This window comes from Triturus cristatus, chromosome 6 (genome assembly GCF_964204655.1).
Source record: "Triturus cristatus chromosome 6, aTriCri1.1, whole genome shotgun sequence".
Taxonomy (NCBI): Eukaryota; Metazoa; Chordata; class Amphibia; order Caudata; family Salamandridae; genus Triturus; species Triturus cristatus.
Genome location: NC_140589.1, coordinates 1,892,104,190 through 1,892,121,781, shown reverse-complemented (window position 1 = coordinate 1,892,121,781; position 17,592 = coordinate 1,892,104,190). Strand labels below are relative to the sequence as shown.

Below are 17,592 nucleotides of genomic sequence, written 5' to 3'. Positions count from 1 at the left end.
CCTGTAATCCTAGTTTTCTTCCAGGGGTATACTCCTCCCCGGACAAGCATTTTTAGTATATGTAATAGTGATTGCATCTGTTAATCAGGTTGTTACAAGTTAGTACACCGTAAAAAAGAACTGACCTAACTGTCACCTGTGGCGCATGATGGGAGCAAAGGGGCTCCTGGAGGTCTTAAAGGCACGGTGTCCAGGTTCTTGGAAGCCTTAAAGGCGAGGCGCCAGTTTTTTTTACTGTACTGTGATTTTTATTCACCTATGCAGCCTCTAGGCCAAATGCCTTCTATTACCTGCTTTTCTTTATGAAAATAAAGGTTTTCTTGTATGACACTATTTCAGTGTATGTTTTTTATTACAGTATTTATATGTAATACTGTTTTATATACAAGAAAAACCTGTATCATTTTGGCATGTTGTCCTATTGGACATATGTTAGGCTGCATATTTATGGTTATTATATACATGTATATATGTATGTCGTGGTAGTGCTGTGCACTTTTTGGTCACACATAACATATATTTATGTATATTTCTATATGATACGGGATCCCGCACATGGGTGGGGATAATTCAGTGCTTATGACTTTGATGAGTATACCCCTGGAAGAGAACTAGGATTACAGGTAAGTAACTAATCCTATCAAACACTTACCATTTTAAAACACAAAATCGAGCAGCGTCACTCGATCGCCTGTGCAGCCATTTGTAAATAACTGCCACTGTGTTAATTGGAACTTTTTCCATTACAGACAATCATGGCTTGTGTCCCCCTGAAATGAATACCAGAAACTGTACCTACCCATTAGAACCCAACAAGTGCCTAAGTGACAGCAACTGTCCCGGAGAGGAAAAGTGCTGCGGGACCTGCACAAAAAAGTGCACCAAGCCTTATCAAGGTATGTGGGTTAACTCCTGGTCTATTGCAAAACAGAATATAACCATATCTAAGAGTTCAGGGGTTCATAACTCACAGGTGAAACCAATCACATACAAGATAAACCAACCATATGAATCAAAGCAAGCAAAGCCAGAAGCAAAATAGGGATTGTGCCTTATGATATATAAACTTGGTTTTATGTATTTAGCAGGTAGCTTTCTATCAGAAGCGTTGTATATAGCATCAAAAACACTACAGTGGTACTGTGGCAATTTAGCCAAACACATTTAACTGGCTGGAGATGGAGATGGAGAAAGAGACCTCAAGTATGGCAATGCATGCTAATTAAATACATGCCCTTTAACATTATTCTGCGTTCCTCTCACAGGCCGGCCTAGGATGAGAAGACAGGCTGAAGGCTTGTTTTCGGGTGGTAGTTGTGAGTCAATGAGTGGAGGGCTACCTGATGTTGGATTTGAGAACATACAACCTACACAACTAAGAGACCATAAGGACTGGCCCAAGTGGCATATATCCCCTTTATTTATACCCTCGGCCATGCCTGCCCAGAGGAGTGCATGCTGCACACATCACCCACTGTGTATCTCCCAGATGGGTCACAACAGGAGTTTACAGTCAATGTCAGTGTGAGCTGTGCCGGAGCTGAACCTTAGACTGTCTTAACGGAATGTAGGTTTTTGTAAGCTGTTGTTTCAGGAACAGCCGTCCATCTTGGTGCCAGTAGGGATAGGAAGATGTGGTAAAGTCTTTGACTTTGTCGAACAGGGATATTGGGGCGTGCAGAGAAGAACACCGTTGCCTGCAGCCTGTACAGTGTCTCATTATGCAATTGTTTTGATCAGGGCATTGGCTGTGTCTTCTTCATATTCTGTATCCATTCTTCAATTGTGGCGGCAGCTGTCGATCTCCATGTTTGTGCTGTGAAAGATCTAGCCGCTAATGAGGTGATATAAAGTGTCATATTTATTTTAGACCCATACACTAGGCTCCCACTGAATGCCCAACGTGCAACACAGGGTCCCGGGCTACAACATATTGTCTACTCTCATGCATCCATTTAAACACAGACTCCCAAAAGGGCATGATGTTTACACAGTCCCACCACATATGCTTCCATTTCCTATTCTCATTGAAACATCTTGTGCAGGTATATGGAAAAACATCTGTAAATTTGTTAATCTGATTCGAAGTTACGTACAAATCCTGTACTGAAACAGGCTGAATATGGCAGAGGTTAGAACTTGAAAAAAAATCCATTATTATCTTCAATTGTCTTCCCTCATTCTTTCTAGGAAAACTGATAGCCTAGATCCGATTCCCAAGCTGCCTTGAATATATTGTGATTTCCCACTTCCCAGGCTATGAATTTCTTCTAAGCTCTTGCCATGTAACCTGTAATAGGTGGGCGGCAGAATGTCTCCCAAAGGACTTCAGCCCTCTTACTAACCTGTGTGCCTGAAAAATAATTTCTCAACTGTAGGTAATGGGAGAAACTACTTTTAGAATGAATATTACATTTTTGTCTAACTTCTTCTATCCTGATGACATTTTTTTGATTCTGTAATTTTTTAAGTTCCTAAACATCATTTTTGGCCCATTCTGGTATCATGGTAGACAATCCTTCTGGGAATTCAGGTTTGCGCCACAGCCACAATTCTTCCCTTCAGCTATATGTTTAGCTCTTCTAATCCATAAAAGCATATATCTGACAAATGAGTCTGAAATTCAATATTTTTGTATTTTTCAGGACTCATAAATTTGCAAGTGCAGCCCTCTAAACAATACATCCCTGTCATTACCCTTACAAGGATTGTCTTATATTGAAACATTAATTTCCAGTATCAAGAGTCATTGCAGTATCTGAGAAGAGGCCGCTAAGTAAGATAATTCTAAACTAGGAAAGATCCAACCACCTTTCTCTTACAGTAGGCAAGGTTTTTGCTTGCAGCTCCTGGTCACTCATTTCCCCGCATCAATAAAGTTACCCTTCATTTTTTAGAAACAAGTGAATTTATGTAACATTTGAGTGTTGAACCAAAGCATTATGATGGTATGATGATATATTCCTCTCTACTATTGAGAGAGGAATATGGGGGCACTTATAGAAATCCTTCTTTAGAGTAGCTCGTATTCTATCTTCATTTAAATGAGAAATGTAACCTGTTTATGTGGCACTAGGTATTCGCATCCCAAGCAGCCGGCCAGACCTGTATGGCCACATAATTAGCAGGTCTGGCCGGCTGCCTGGGATGCGGAAACTCCTGCTGACACTTGTGAACTTTTGCGCCATAACTAGCCCCCGCTGCACGATGCTGGGTGCGCGGCAAGGGGTGCGGTCTGCGGTGCCAGTCCTGCCCTGCGCTGCTCGTCTCGGCTCTACGTCCTTTCCTCCTCCTACCCCTTTACCCTATCCCCTTACCCTTCCTTGCTCCATTAACCTTGTCCCCTATGTTCTTTAAATGCTTTTCGTGATACTTATGTAACTTGTCACTGTTGTAAAATTGTAACATTAGTGTTCCTCATGTAAAACGCTCGCTCCTATCCCCTCTCCCCCGAATCTCTCCCCTTACCTGCTACACCGCCTAGCCCCCTGTCCTTTGTGCCCTTTGACTTAGCACTCCTTCTCCCCTTGTTGGGAAAAGATCCAATATTTATACTCTGGAGTCTCAGCGAACCTGCTGAGAGAGTTCATAGCGCCAAGGGAGCCACTCACAACTGAGGTATGGTATGGCACCCCTTGCCAAAGCACTCCCTCTCCCCTTTTTGGGGAAGGATCCAGTATGTAGGCCTTGGAGTCTCAGAGACCCCTCTGAGAGAGTCCCCTGCGTAAAGGGAGCCTCTCGCAACAGAGATGGGGAAATGATACCACTTCCCCTATGATCACAGCTTACAGGACTTTGGACGCAGCTTTGACTCGTCTTCCGGTTTGTGTCACCATCGCCTTCCCCCCCACTTTCCACGCTGTGTCTCTCCCCCTCCCCTCCTCTTTCCCTCCTTCATTCTCTGTCTACTTCCCCTGCTCCTTACCCCCTCCACTGAATCTCTCCCCATGCCTGCTTTTTCCCTTACATATATGTGCTTAATGTTTATCTCGACCTTACAAGTAACTATGGGCCATATGTATGAACATATTTTCCCATAGACACAGAATGGGCAAAACCCTTTGATACATCTGGCCCTATGTTGCCATGCTCTAATAACTGTGTAACCTTTGTAACGATGTAACCTGCAACTATGATCTTATACTCATGTAAAGCGCTCTGATACCTCCGGGTCTAGCCAGCGCTATATAAATCTTTAACATAAATAAATAAATAAACTGATTGAGCTTTACGTTACCACTCTGTGATGTTTAATGATGTGAATGCAACAAATACATAATAAACATAGGGCCAGATGTACAAAAGAACCAATTTGCGCTTTCCCACTTGCAAATTTTTGTTATTCACAATTAGGAAATAGGAAAATGACATGTACGTACGGAGACAGGCAGGATTTTGCAATTCGGTAACAAGTCTCTTTCCTAAATAGGCAATCTCAATTTGCAATTGGATCACTGACAGAATATCGACAACACTTATTTTGACCTACAGAATTATCGGGACATAAATATCGACCTCCTATCTTCATAATGGTCAGTACAAAAATATCCGAAAAGATATAGTTGTTGAAAATATCGAAGTACAAAATATTGTTTTTTTAATATGTATTATAAATAATGTAAAATAAATTAAATAATACATTGTACTTAACAAAATAGATTTATTTGTAAATTTGAACAATTATAAGTAATAAATGTAATTCAAAAATAAATTAAACATACATATAAAAATAGATTTATTTGTACATTTTAACAATGATAAGTAATAAATGTAATTTAAAAATAAATTAAACATACATATATAAAATGTAATATATATATATTTACTTAAAAATAATTAATAAATAATAATTTTAAGTGGGCCGATTCCAATCCTGGAAAAAGGCTGTACGAATCGTTGTACGGAGCGTTTTCTCTGTACGACTCGTACCCGGTAAACTTTCCTTACAACCTAGGAAGTACGATTCGTACAGAAAGCCTCTTTCCGTACGAATCGTACAAAAGACCGTACGGGTAAAAAAAAAACAACGATTTGGATCCGGAACAGCCTGTGCGCGACGTCAGGATGTATTTAAGCAGCGGTTTCCGGCCCAGCAAGTACGATTCGTCCCTACGGCACTCCGTACGGCTCTTTTCTTACGGGAGCCAAAAACAGCCATAAAAGCAGAGTCCTACAAACGGAGCCCCGGTACGCGACGTACATACCATAAACCCCATCCTACATGTCATCCCGGTCCTCTTAGTCTACGACCTGGTGCACCGAAACCGACGCACACGCCGCAGATGGTGAGAACAACACCCAGGGGCCAGGGGGGGTGAGGGGCAGGAAACATACCCCATACCCAAAGCCAAACCTATAATATGGAGCCCATACATTACCACCAGGGTCTGGCCACTTGGGGGGGTGTGTCTAGCAACCCCTGCATACTGCAACAACGAAAGTGGACGTGTACGGTGCGTTGCACACTACCCGTACGGCACCGGTACAATAATGATATGAGGCGTACACACGCAATGAATGCGGGGGTACGGTGCGTTTCACACATACCCATACGGCACCAGTACAATAGTGATACGAGGCGTACACACGCAATGAATGCGGGGGTACGGTGCGTTTCACACGTACCCGTATGGCACCAGTACAATAGTGATACGAGGCGTACACACGCAATGAATGCGGGGGTAAGGTGCGTTTCACACGTACCCGTACGGCACCAGTACAATAGTGATACGAGGCGTACACACGCAATGAATGCGGGGGTACGGTGCGTTTCTCACGTACCCGTATGGCACCAGTACAATAGTGATACGAGGCGTACACACGCAATGAATGCGGGGGTAGGGTGCGTTTCACATGTACCCGTTCGGCACCAGTACATTTGGGATACGAGACGTACACATGCCACGAATGTGGGGTTACGGTCTGGCCCTGCATGTTACCTTCATATTGGTGTGTGTGTGTAGGTCTAGGCCAGCAGTGTACTGCTCCAAGGGGGTAGGTGGGTGGATGCAGATGATTCCCAGCAGTGGCCAGCCATATGGGGGTGGCTGTAGATGAATACCCGCAGTGTCCAGCCATATGGGGGTGGCTGCAGATGAATATCAGCAGTGGACAAACATATAGGGGTGGGTGCAGATGAATACTAGCAGTGTCCAGACATATGGGGGTGGGTGCAGAGGAATCCCAGCAGTGGACAGAGACATGGGGGTGGGTGCATATGACTACCAGCAGTGGACAGAGACATGGGGGTGGGTGCAGAGGACTCCCAGCAGTGGACAGAGATATGGGAGGGTGTACATCATTATCAGATGACCACACCTACATGGTGGTATGGAGGCATCCCTAACTTTGGACTATGATGATAGTGCTATAACAACACATCACTGACAGCAGTGTCCCACTCCCAGGAGGATGGATGTCTGTCACCCACTGCATGACACACCACATGTGGGTGTGAGGACAAATAACACATGCATACCCACCCATGGCAGATGCAGCACAATACACACCCTGATATCATGCCACAAGACTGTATAGTCATGTAACTGCCTACAAAACTAAGATAGCCAAAGGGAACACACACTGTCACGCACATCCCAGGAGTGATAGGAATGTCCAGGTGCTGGTCCAGCCACCAAGATGTTGTCTCTCATGGAAGGAATAGGGTGAAATTCCCCTAGATACAATACCCACAAGTGTGAGTCAGGTGCCCAAATACCCTGCATAACAAGTACCATTTGTGTGGTAGGCCGTGATTACACACATGCATAGTGCTGAAAAGGGTGAATTTGTCCCTGAAGGCATGTCTACACACTCAAAACACAAGTACAGTGACTAGCAAGGATGGCACAGACGATTCAGCAGGAGATATCGGTGAGCAGGCATGGCCACTGTTGAAGGGATCCGTCACCAACAAAGGAAATGTTGACACAGGTCAGCACAACAATTGTGCAACTGTTTGCAGGGAAGATGTCAGGTGCCACAGAGGAAGGAACACTCCTTGGGACAATGTCTCAAAACAAAATGAACACACACTACCAATGATTCTTTGCAGAGACATCGTGATGGCACACAGATACCATGGTCCACCTCATGACCATCATACAAAAACATTTCTTAGAACCCTAACACATTACCAGAACACCAACTCCAGGAGCCTCATCACCAACATCAAGTACCTGAAATGCAATAGTGTTGAAAGTAAAACAAAAGGCTTTATACATTACCAGAACACCAACTCCAGGAGCCTCATCACCAACATCAAGTACCTGAAATGCAATAGTGTTGAAAGTAAAACAAAAGGCTTTATTCAGCACAAAAAAAACAATTCAACAAATAGACTACTTACACAGGCCAATGGCCAGTCCATATGTAAAGTCCAAGGGAGGACGTAGGGGACCGCGTCTACCCCTAGCTTGCCTGCACAAATGAACCTCCAGGTTCGTCGAACGGGGGTGGGGCATCATCTGGGGCAGTACCAGGCACCGCAGGGACAGGGGGGGGGGGGAGGGTAGGTGTGGTGGGTGCAGGGGTGGACGTCTCCACCACAGGGGGAGGGTCAGCCGAAGGTGAAGGCGAGCTCGGCGCTGCACACCGCTGCAAGTATGTCCAGCCCAACCCCTGCACCTGAGGATTCCCCAGGGTCAAGGGAGGGTGTGGTGGGCGAGGGATGGGGTGCAGCGCTCCTGGGGAAGGGGGTCGACGTGGTGGGGGACTCAACTCCCGTGCCCGGGGACTTCCTTGCCCGCTTGTGGGGTGGTGGCTCAGCAGGGGCGAGGTCCATCTCACCCAGAAAGAGCTGCTTGGGTGAGCGTTTGGCAGGGGAGCCAAGGGGAGTGGTTTTGTAGGGACAGGGTTGTGAGGACTGCGGACTGCGACTGTGGCTGCGTGTATGTCGTCTGTCCCCGGACCCTGTGGGTATGCCTACATCACCCCGAGTGTGCGTGCCAGGAGGTGTGCGTTTCGCCTTACTTGGGGGTGTGTTGCCTGTGTCTGGTGGGGTGCGTGCTCGTGACTGTCTGGGTGTGCGTTGGACAGGTATGGGAGAGGGAAGTGTGGATGGGTCTGGGGTAGGGGGGGGACGGAGCGCTGCAGGAGAGTAACTGCTGCCATCAGGGAAGAGTCCATAGACCGCAGAATCTTGCGTTGGTCACACATCGTTGCTGACATGTCTCCATGAACGACACCATCTGTGTGAGCAGTTTAGTGTGGCCATGGAGGACAGTCAGCACCGATGCCTGCCCAACCTGCAACTGCCGCAGTATGTCCACAGACTCTTCACTGAGGGCAGCAGGAGTGACAGGGGCAGGGGGTGCGGTGCCTGGGCCGAAGGAGACATGGTGGGCCTCTGCACGGACAGAAGGGACGGGAGCAACTGAGAGGGCGGGGACAGATGTGGGGCTGCTGCCAGGTGGTGTAGCAGCCTCTGCCTCCTCGAGGAAGTCAGCGTTGGACCCGTCGGCGTCGTAGGTGGTATCGCCTCCAGACAGGTCCTCGAACTGACTCCCCTCGCCCTCCATGCCACTGGCTCCCTCGGACTCGACAGCAATGGTGGCACTGTCGCTGGGTCCCACCTCCAGGTCCGTGCAGGTGTCTCCATCTGTTTCGGATGATGATGCTGTGGGCAAGGAGAAGAAACCGAAATGCATTAGTCACCTGTATACATCTGACACATGAGCACAAAAACAATAGGTCACAGTGCATATCAGGCAATGCATCATGAGTAACAGCTAGATTACTCCGCACATAAGTAAGCCCTGTACTGCCCAGTTGGTAGACCCACTATGCCACTTGGACACAAGGAAATAAAGAACACACCAGGCCACAACTTGAATGAGAAATACACTGAGAAGCTAGTGTCTGTGAACAGGTGAGCACAGCAATACAATGAAGTCATGCCACCTCTTGTTTACCCTGAAAGAAACAGTAGTGGTGCACCCAAGGTAAACTAACACACCTCAATACTCAAGGTTTCACCACACTCAGAGACCTGTAAGTACTTTGGAACACAAAACTAAAAAATTTTGGTACCTTGGGACTCACAATACTTTACACAATCGACATGTATTGAATGTGGCAATTCGCCATTTCGTGAAAAGAACACTCATGTGCCTGCATGAAAGATGTCTCCCAAGGAAGTGCACACAAAACTACATTTACACTGTCATTGAAGAAGCTGGCACCTTTTTCAAAGAAGCCACTGTTAGAAATAATTGGTGTTGCAGAAAGTACATATACATGGGCCCACGGAGGTCTTGATGTCTTGACACTCGTTAGTTTGTATCACCAACAGCAAAGGAGTTTCACAAAATCAAGACCACTGTGGGAACATGTATATGGAGAATCTGCAACACCATTTAATTCTAACAGTGGCTTCTTTGAAAAGGTGCCAGCGTGTTCCATGAAAGTGGAAATGTCGTTTGGTGTGCACTTCCTCGGGAGACATCTTTCATGCAGGTACATCAGTGTTCTTAACACAAATCATCAAATGACCACATTTCAAACATGAAGAACTGTTGACAAGTGCTGTGAGTGCCAAGGTACAATTTATTTAGAGTAACAACTTGAATTATGTCAGTTGTCACATGGCCATCCGTTACCTGATGACGCAGTTGGCTACACATATGACCTACTGCCTGTCATGTGGAGTGGCACACATGTCCAAACCCAGGACAATGCATAACCTAATGGGCCTGCAATTGGGTTGTAAAAAAGCATAGCTGTACTGTGGAGACACCCTCATGGCAAGCCAGAATGTCCACACAGATGTCAGCACACAAAGACCAAACTGCGTTGCATCTGAACCACACACAGGTGCCAAAAATGTATGAGAAGGAATCATGTTTTTAAAAAACTGACACAGGCTGCAAAGCGCGAACATTAAGCACTGGCCACCATCACAGGGGCACTGCACAGTGATTCTTTGTACAGCCAATTCTCACACACAGGTCAGACCTGGCAAGGAAAAATCAGGGGTGCCCATGTAGGCCTCTCCCGCACAACCCCCCCATACCTGAGTCAATGTGATTGATACAGATCAAGAAGTGACACCTCTTAATCAGGGTTACAAAAACTGTGCAGCAACAATTGCTACATTGACACAACATCACCTTGTGGGGCTGGCAACACATATTTGTGACAAACAACCATCAACAGATTGTTGTGAATAGCCACACAGGCACTGCCCAGTGTGAGTATACACAAGCCAAATGGTGTATCCCTGTCCAGTGGACACATGTAGCACACATTGGAAAAATACAAACTAGGCCAGGGAACAATGCCACAGAGGCAGACCTATGCTGAACCCACAGAGAATGTGCACAGTGTTGGATGACACACATGATTAGGAGGCCAGAGTGTCTCAGGGGACTGTAGTGGGCACACTGCTCCGTGGTCCTGGAATGAGCTGACTGTACCATGAGCAACCGTCATGGCACTATGCGTATCTCCCACTCATGCACATCATGTCTGAGGCCACAACATTGGTCATGCATGGTGCAAGGGTGTTCAGTTGAAACCTCACACTCCTATGTTGAGACTCATCATCAGTGCCAACAAATATGGACCCCCAACATAGTGAACAGGTCATGGCACAGGCAAGGTACCAACACAAGTCACAGACCACCCTCCCACATGATGCGGAAAGCAATGTGCAGTTTGATTTTCTGGCACCCTAGATGACCATGTGCAAATGTGATTACACACAGACCAGGGGACACATGTCAAGGAGGGGAAGGGATGAAAAAGAGCACCAGGTGACATTGGGGAACAGAAAATTCACTGCACATATAAACTCTGGGAGTGTATCCAGGCTACAGATCACTTCCAAAAACTGGTGACACATAACACAACAAACAGCCATGTACCTACCCCTTCCTTGCCGCAGTCTCTCCTGTAACTGCCTATCGAGGTCAGGGAAGACCACCGCCAGGACACGGGTCATGTGGGGAGTCAGGTGTCAGCGCCCGCCGTGGGGGCGAGATGGGTCGATCCCCAGCTGGACCCGGGCAATCTTCCGGGTCCAGCACCGGATATCCTCCCACCTTTTTCTGACCTGTGGTAGGTGCCGACTACGATCCCCCGCCGATCTCACGCCCCTGACGATGTCCCGCCAGATCAACATCTTCTCGTAGGCAGTTACCTGTCAGGATGACAAAGTGAGACATCACTACACCTGCTCCATGTCCCAGAGACACACATTTGAACATCTTTGATATGTTGAACAGGGCATAGGATGCTGACAGGAATTGCATCATTCTCAATGAGAAATTGGCCTGTGTGCAAGCCCCAATGCACTACATGGCATTGAAAGTCAACAGGTGGCATAAGGGGTGCGGCACACTCACTGATCATGGCACACACTGTGCAGCACATGCAACAGCAGGCTGATGGACAGCACGTACCAAGCAGTCACATGTCCCACTCCACTGACGCATCCTCAGCAGACTAGACAGACACACCCAGGCACAGATCACTCGCCTGTCAGTGACAACAGCGGATACAACCCTCACTCTGCACATGTGCCACTTGCCTGTGGGGTGTCACAGGTGTCGTGCTAGCTCTGCAAGTCAGACACACAGCACGGCTTACTTGTCACATCAGATGGGTAGAGCTGTTGCCTCCTCCATGCAGCTGTGGTGCAACACTTCACATAGACACTCACCCACATGACAAGGAACATTCATACACATCAATGTCCATGAGGTCGTACACATCATTTAGACACTCTCACCACAGGTCCACTCAACTCATACACATCTGTGGGTACAGTCACCCCTCACACCGGGGGGACCACTGAATCACCTCAGGACGATAGGAAAAATGCCAACAAGGATTTGCCAGGCTGAATGTGTCATGCACTATGCAGTGAATGTCACAGTAAGCACAATGCAAGTGAGGAGTGCACACAGGAACTACATCATGCTCTGCATGAGAGACATAAGCATGTCTCCCCCCTGGGACCCACTCTAAACAACATTGCATGTCTGTCACACCTGGACACAATGCCAGATGTGACAGTCACACAACAGGTGCACAGTCAAAGGTAGTGTTTTACACCGCTTATGGCAACATTACAACAGTGATACGATTCTAACCCACACCATGGGTACAATGCGTACACACGCAATGAATGCAGGTGTACACTTTGTTTCACATAGCATGTCTGTCCCACCTGGACACAATATTGACAGTCACACAACAGGTGTATAGGCAAAGGTAGTGGAGTCAGCACTCACCTGCTCCCCTGGTCTCCCATACAGCTTGGGGTACTGTGGGAGGAGGCAGTCCAGCAACGCCTCATTCTCCTCTAGGGTGAATAGCTGGGCCCTCTCCACAGTACGCGACATGGTCCAGAGGAAGCAGAGACAGCAGCAGTGTGGTCGACTCAAAAGTTGTGCAGGCAAGTGCCCTCTCATGGGTTCTGGCTGCCTTATATCTGTCTTGCTGAGGGGCATTCATTTAGAGGAGTACATAGTGATTGGTCAGACTCATTCTCATCGTACGTTTACTCCAATCCCTTTAAACATACACCAATGACACGCATTCGCATCGTTCAAATTTTGAGCATCATGTCAAGTCAACAACAACTTTGCAACATTGTATTTTTTTTGCCAACTGACTGTTCCAGGACACCTGATGGACACATTGCAACTGAAAACTCTGTATCCATGACAACCAGCATGCATGTTGCGCCTAATACTTGTCCCCTATGTGTCCCCTATGTAATTTTGAAATCCACACACGTACGGTGCGTTTCACACGTACCCGTACGGCACCAGTACAATAGTGATACGAGGCGTACACACGCAATGAATGCGGGGGTACGGTGCGTTTCACACGTACCCGTATGGCACCAGTACAATAGTGATACAAGGCATACACACGCAATGAATGCGGGGTACGGTGCGTTTCACACGTACCCGTACGGCACCAGTACAATAGTGATACGAGGCGTACACATGCAATGAATGCGGGGGTACGGTGCGTTTCACCCATACCCGTACGGCACCAGTACAATAGTGATACGAGGCGTACACACGCAATGAATGCGGGGGTACGGTGCGTTTCACACGTACCCGTATGGCACCAGTACAATAGTGATACAAGGCATACACACGCAATGAATGCTGGGGTACGGTGCATTTCACACGTACAGGTACGGCACCAGTACAATAGTGATACGAGGCGTACACACGCCAGGAATGGAGGGCTACGAGTCGCATAAGGATGTCCATCAAGTACTTGTCATTGCATACTTTCATGTGCAGGCCCGAGGTGTGGCAGCCAGTGATATTGCACAGTCATCTCATCTAGTTGCACAATTGATGTGTGATGACCTGTGGACACATGTCATGTGTGATGGGGCACTATGTGGCACACATCACCTTGCCACTTGCCACATGTGTGTCTGTAGTCCAACAGCAGCAGTGAGATGGCACAGTCCTCAACACCCGCACCTGTCTCCTGATGCCTTGACAGCAACACTCTATCAACTGACATGTCACGATCAGCGTGCCCCTATGTGACTATGTCAGGTGTGTGTCACGTGTTCCCATGAGCTTGCTGTTTGTGTACCGTCAACTGCATCTGCTGTTGGTGCATCCAACACGGGTCTGTGTGGAGATGGGCATGGCACACATCTACGCACACCATGCCACATGTGGATTCCCACGGCTGTAGGGTCTGTGTGCATCGGACATCATATTTTCCCAGGCATACATGTCTGCGTCGTCTCAATGGCTGTGTTTTTTTGTTGCCAGGTGTAGCCCTTCATTGCAATGTGTTTGATATGTACATTTGACATTCCATGTGACCTGTGCGTGTGCCTTGCAGTCAGCTGTCTGGATGAGATGACATCCTTCCAATGCAGCTATGTGGATGTGTGTCACTCCGGTGATATCTCTCGCTGTTCACTCAGACTGGCCCCCAGCTCATTTCAGGGCATGTCATGTAGACTTGACAATCAACAGGTGTATCTGGCTTTTCGTAGGAGTGTATGTGTACTGGATGTATTGCACACACCAGACTCCATAGTTACCTGATGTTTAGTAGCAGTTTAGCATGTGCTATGTTCATTGACATTGTTGTTGGCAGACTCTCAATCTTCATGTTGGTGGGATGTCACAGACAATGTTCAGCCGTGTCCTGCATGATGTTTTGGCAGCCATGTTGGAGCACCTTGATGGATTCATCAACTTTCCTTCTCCTGAGGAGTTGACAGATGTCAAGGGTGATGTATATGCCCTGGGAAGGATGCCCCATGTCATTGGATCCATTGATGGGACACATGTGGCTTTGGTACCACCACAGGCACAGGAGCAAGCCTATTGCAACCAAAAACATTACCACTCAATAAATGCCCTTGTGGCGTGTCTTGCTAACATGCTGGTTTCCCATGTCTGTGCATGTTTTCCAGGATCAGCACACAATGCCTACATCATGAGGCGTAGAAGGGTGCCACAAATGATGCTGCGGCTGCATAACGAACGAGCATGTCTTGTTGGTGGGTATACTCTGTTTGTCCTGTGTGTTGCGGTATCTTCGGCTCTTACGGCATCTCCTGACCCACTTATTTACATGATGTTTCCATGTAGGGGACTCTGGATATCCCAACATGCCATGGCTACTGACACCTCTCCGCAACCCAAGAACAGCTGCAGATCACCGGTACAACAATGCACACGGGCAGACCAGGCGAGTGATTGAGAGGACGTTTGGCCTCCTGAAGAGCCGATTCCGGTGCCTTGAAAGACAGGCGGGTCCCTCCCATATGCACCGGAGAAGGTCTGCAAAATCTTCATCGTGTGCTGCATGCTGCACAACATGGCAGTTGAGAACCCAGTGCCACTCATCCTGAATCCGGATGAGCAGGAACATCCACCCGTGGAGGATCTAGGGCTTGGTCACGAGGCAAGTGATGAGGAGGAGGAGGAGGATAATATCCGGAGTCAGCTCATACACAACTTCTCATAATGGTGAGTCACTGGGTATGAGTGTGCAAGCTTGTAGCCTAGTTTCTCACCCCTTCCGCCTTCTGCTGCCTCACCTGCGGCACCGCCCCACCGAGTGCCCTGATTCTGCAACCCACATGCCTCCAAAATGCTCCCCCCTTCCCCTCCACCCATTCTTAATGCAGCCAGCAGCTTGTCTGTGCCACTGTTGCGCCAACACCGTGCCAAAGGCAGGACCGTCTGAGACTGCAACGTGCACAGTCCTTGCAACGTGACCCTATGTTCCTTGTATGACCCACGTCACACAACAGGCTCATGCTGCAGCCACCCTCCAAGCTATGTCCACCAGGCAATCAACCGCCTGCTATCAGGCAACCCCTAAGCGCACACACGACATCTTCGCATGCTGAGTGTGCAACTCCAACTGCCTACACAGCGCTGCCCCGCCTACCAGACCCTGTGATTTTTTGTTGCCACGTGTACCCCTTCATTGCAATGTGTTTGATATGTACATTTGACATTCCATGTGACCTGTGCGTGTGCCTTGCAGTCAGCTGTCTGGATGAGATGACATCCTTCCAATGCAGCTATGTGGATGTGTGTCACTCCGGTGATATCTCTCGCTGTTCACTCAGACTGGCCCCCAGCTCATTTCAGGGCATGTCATGTAGACTTGACAATCAACAGGTGTATCTGGCTTTTCGTAGGAGTGTATGTGTCCTGGATGTATTGCACACACCAGACTCCATAGTTACCTGATGTTTAGTAGCAGTTTAGCATGTGCTATGTTCATTGACATTGTTGTTGGCAGACTCTCAATCTTCATGTTGGTGGGATGTCACAGACAATGTTCAGCCGTGTCCTGCGTGATGTTTTGGCAGCCATGTTGGAGCACCTTGATGGATTCATCAACTTTCCTTCTCCTGAGGAGTTGACAGATGTCAAGGGTGATGTATATGCCCTGGGAAGGATGCCCCATGTCATTGGGTCCATTGATGGGACACATGTGGCTTTGGTACCACCACAGGCACAGGAGCAAGCCTATTGCAACCAAAAACATTACCACTCAATAAATGCCCTTGTGGTGTGTCTTGCTAACATGCTGATTTCCCATGTCTGTGCATGTTTTCCAGGATCAGCACACAATGCCTACATCATGAGGCGTAGAAGGGTGCCACAAATGATGCTGCGGCTGCACAACGAACGAGCATGTCTTGTTGGTGGGTATACTCTGTTTGTCCTGTGTGTTGCGGTATCTTCGGCTCTTACGGCATCTCCTGACCCACTTATTTACATGATGTTTCCATGTAGGGGACTCTGGATATCCCAACATGCCATGGCTACTGACACCTCTCCGCAACCCAAGAACAGCTGCAGATCACCGGTACAACAATGCACACGGGCAGACCAGGCGAGTGATTGAGAGGACGTTTGGCCTCCTGAAGAGCCGATTCCGGTGCCTTGAAAGACAGGCGGGTCCCTCCCATATGCACCGGAGAAGGTCTGCAAAATCTTCATCGTGTGCTGCATGCTGCACAACATGGCAGTTGAGAACGCAGTGCCACTCATCCTGGATCCGGATGAGCAGGAACATCCACCCGTGGAGGATCTAGGGCTTGGTCACGAGGCAAGTGATGAGGAGGAGGATGATATCCGGAGTCAGCTCATACACAACTTCTCATAATGGTGAGTCACTGGGTATGAGTGTGCAAGCTTGTAGCATTGAGTGGCATGTGTTGCTGTGTGTGTGTCCAGCTACTGAATGCAAAGTGACTTTGATGTGTGTTCTGATTTGTCACTCGAGTGATGATGTCATGCCACACAGTTTTGCGGAGAAACTTTCTTTGAAATTTGCATGTGTTCAACATTGTTCATGTTTCGTAACTGACCATGTGTGCGGCGAGAATTGTTTTAGGTGACTTCTTGTGTGTCTGTCATTCCCAGGTTTTTGCGCCTGTTGTCTGCTTGTGTCATCTTTGTCTCCTGCTATTCCTCATGAGGATTGCAACGTGTGCTGAATCAGCGTTCCATGCACAGACATGTGGAAATGTCAGTTTGGGTAAGGATTGCAGCAAGGCTTTTTGGTGGTGGTGGTTTTGAAGCCCACGTCCAGCACGTCATGAATGTCTCCTTTGAGTTTGCCACATTCCATGGGAGCTGGAGGCATGCAGAGACCCAGGCCCTTCTTAAACAACAGACAGCAGTACCGCAGGATCTCCTGGAACATCACCCTGCTTCCCTACCCAGCAAATGTCGTCAGGAAGACACTCAACGAGCAACTGACAAACTTCCTCCATGCAAACAGCTCCAGGCAACCGGCACCAGACCATCTTCAACAGTAATCACCCCACTGCAACCGTCAGCATTGCCACCACCGACAGCTTTGCCCTGCTCAACAATGGTGTGACCACCCCCCTTGACCTCTCAACGGCATTCTACACCAAGTGCTACCACACTGTCAGCTCACACATCTCCAACACTGGTATCCAGAGGAGGGCCCAGGATTAAATCAACAAGTAGCTCACCAGCAAGGCCCAGGGAGTCGGCCTCCACCCTTCAGCATGTAGTACACTGGGGTCATCTGGCCCATGCCCCAGGGCTAATCTCTCAGCGTGACGATCTTCAATGTCTCCATGACCCC

General features: G+C 48.0%; 1 protein-coding gene across 1 annotated transcript in view; it reads left to right on the top strand.

Moving 5' to 3' along the window:
- Positions 1-17,592, top strand: part of LOC146822325 (uncharacterized) — a 670,174-nt gene that overhangs the window by 371,081 nt on the left and 281,501 nt on the right. Inside the window, exon 7 of the mRNA XM_085610040.1 lies at positions 750-896. Coding sequence (XP_085466166.1) covers positions 750-896 — 147 coding nt within the window. The remainder of the gene's footprint in view (positions 1-749; positions 897-17,592) is intronic.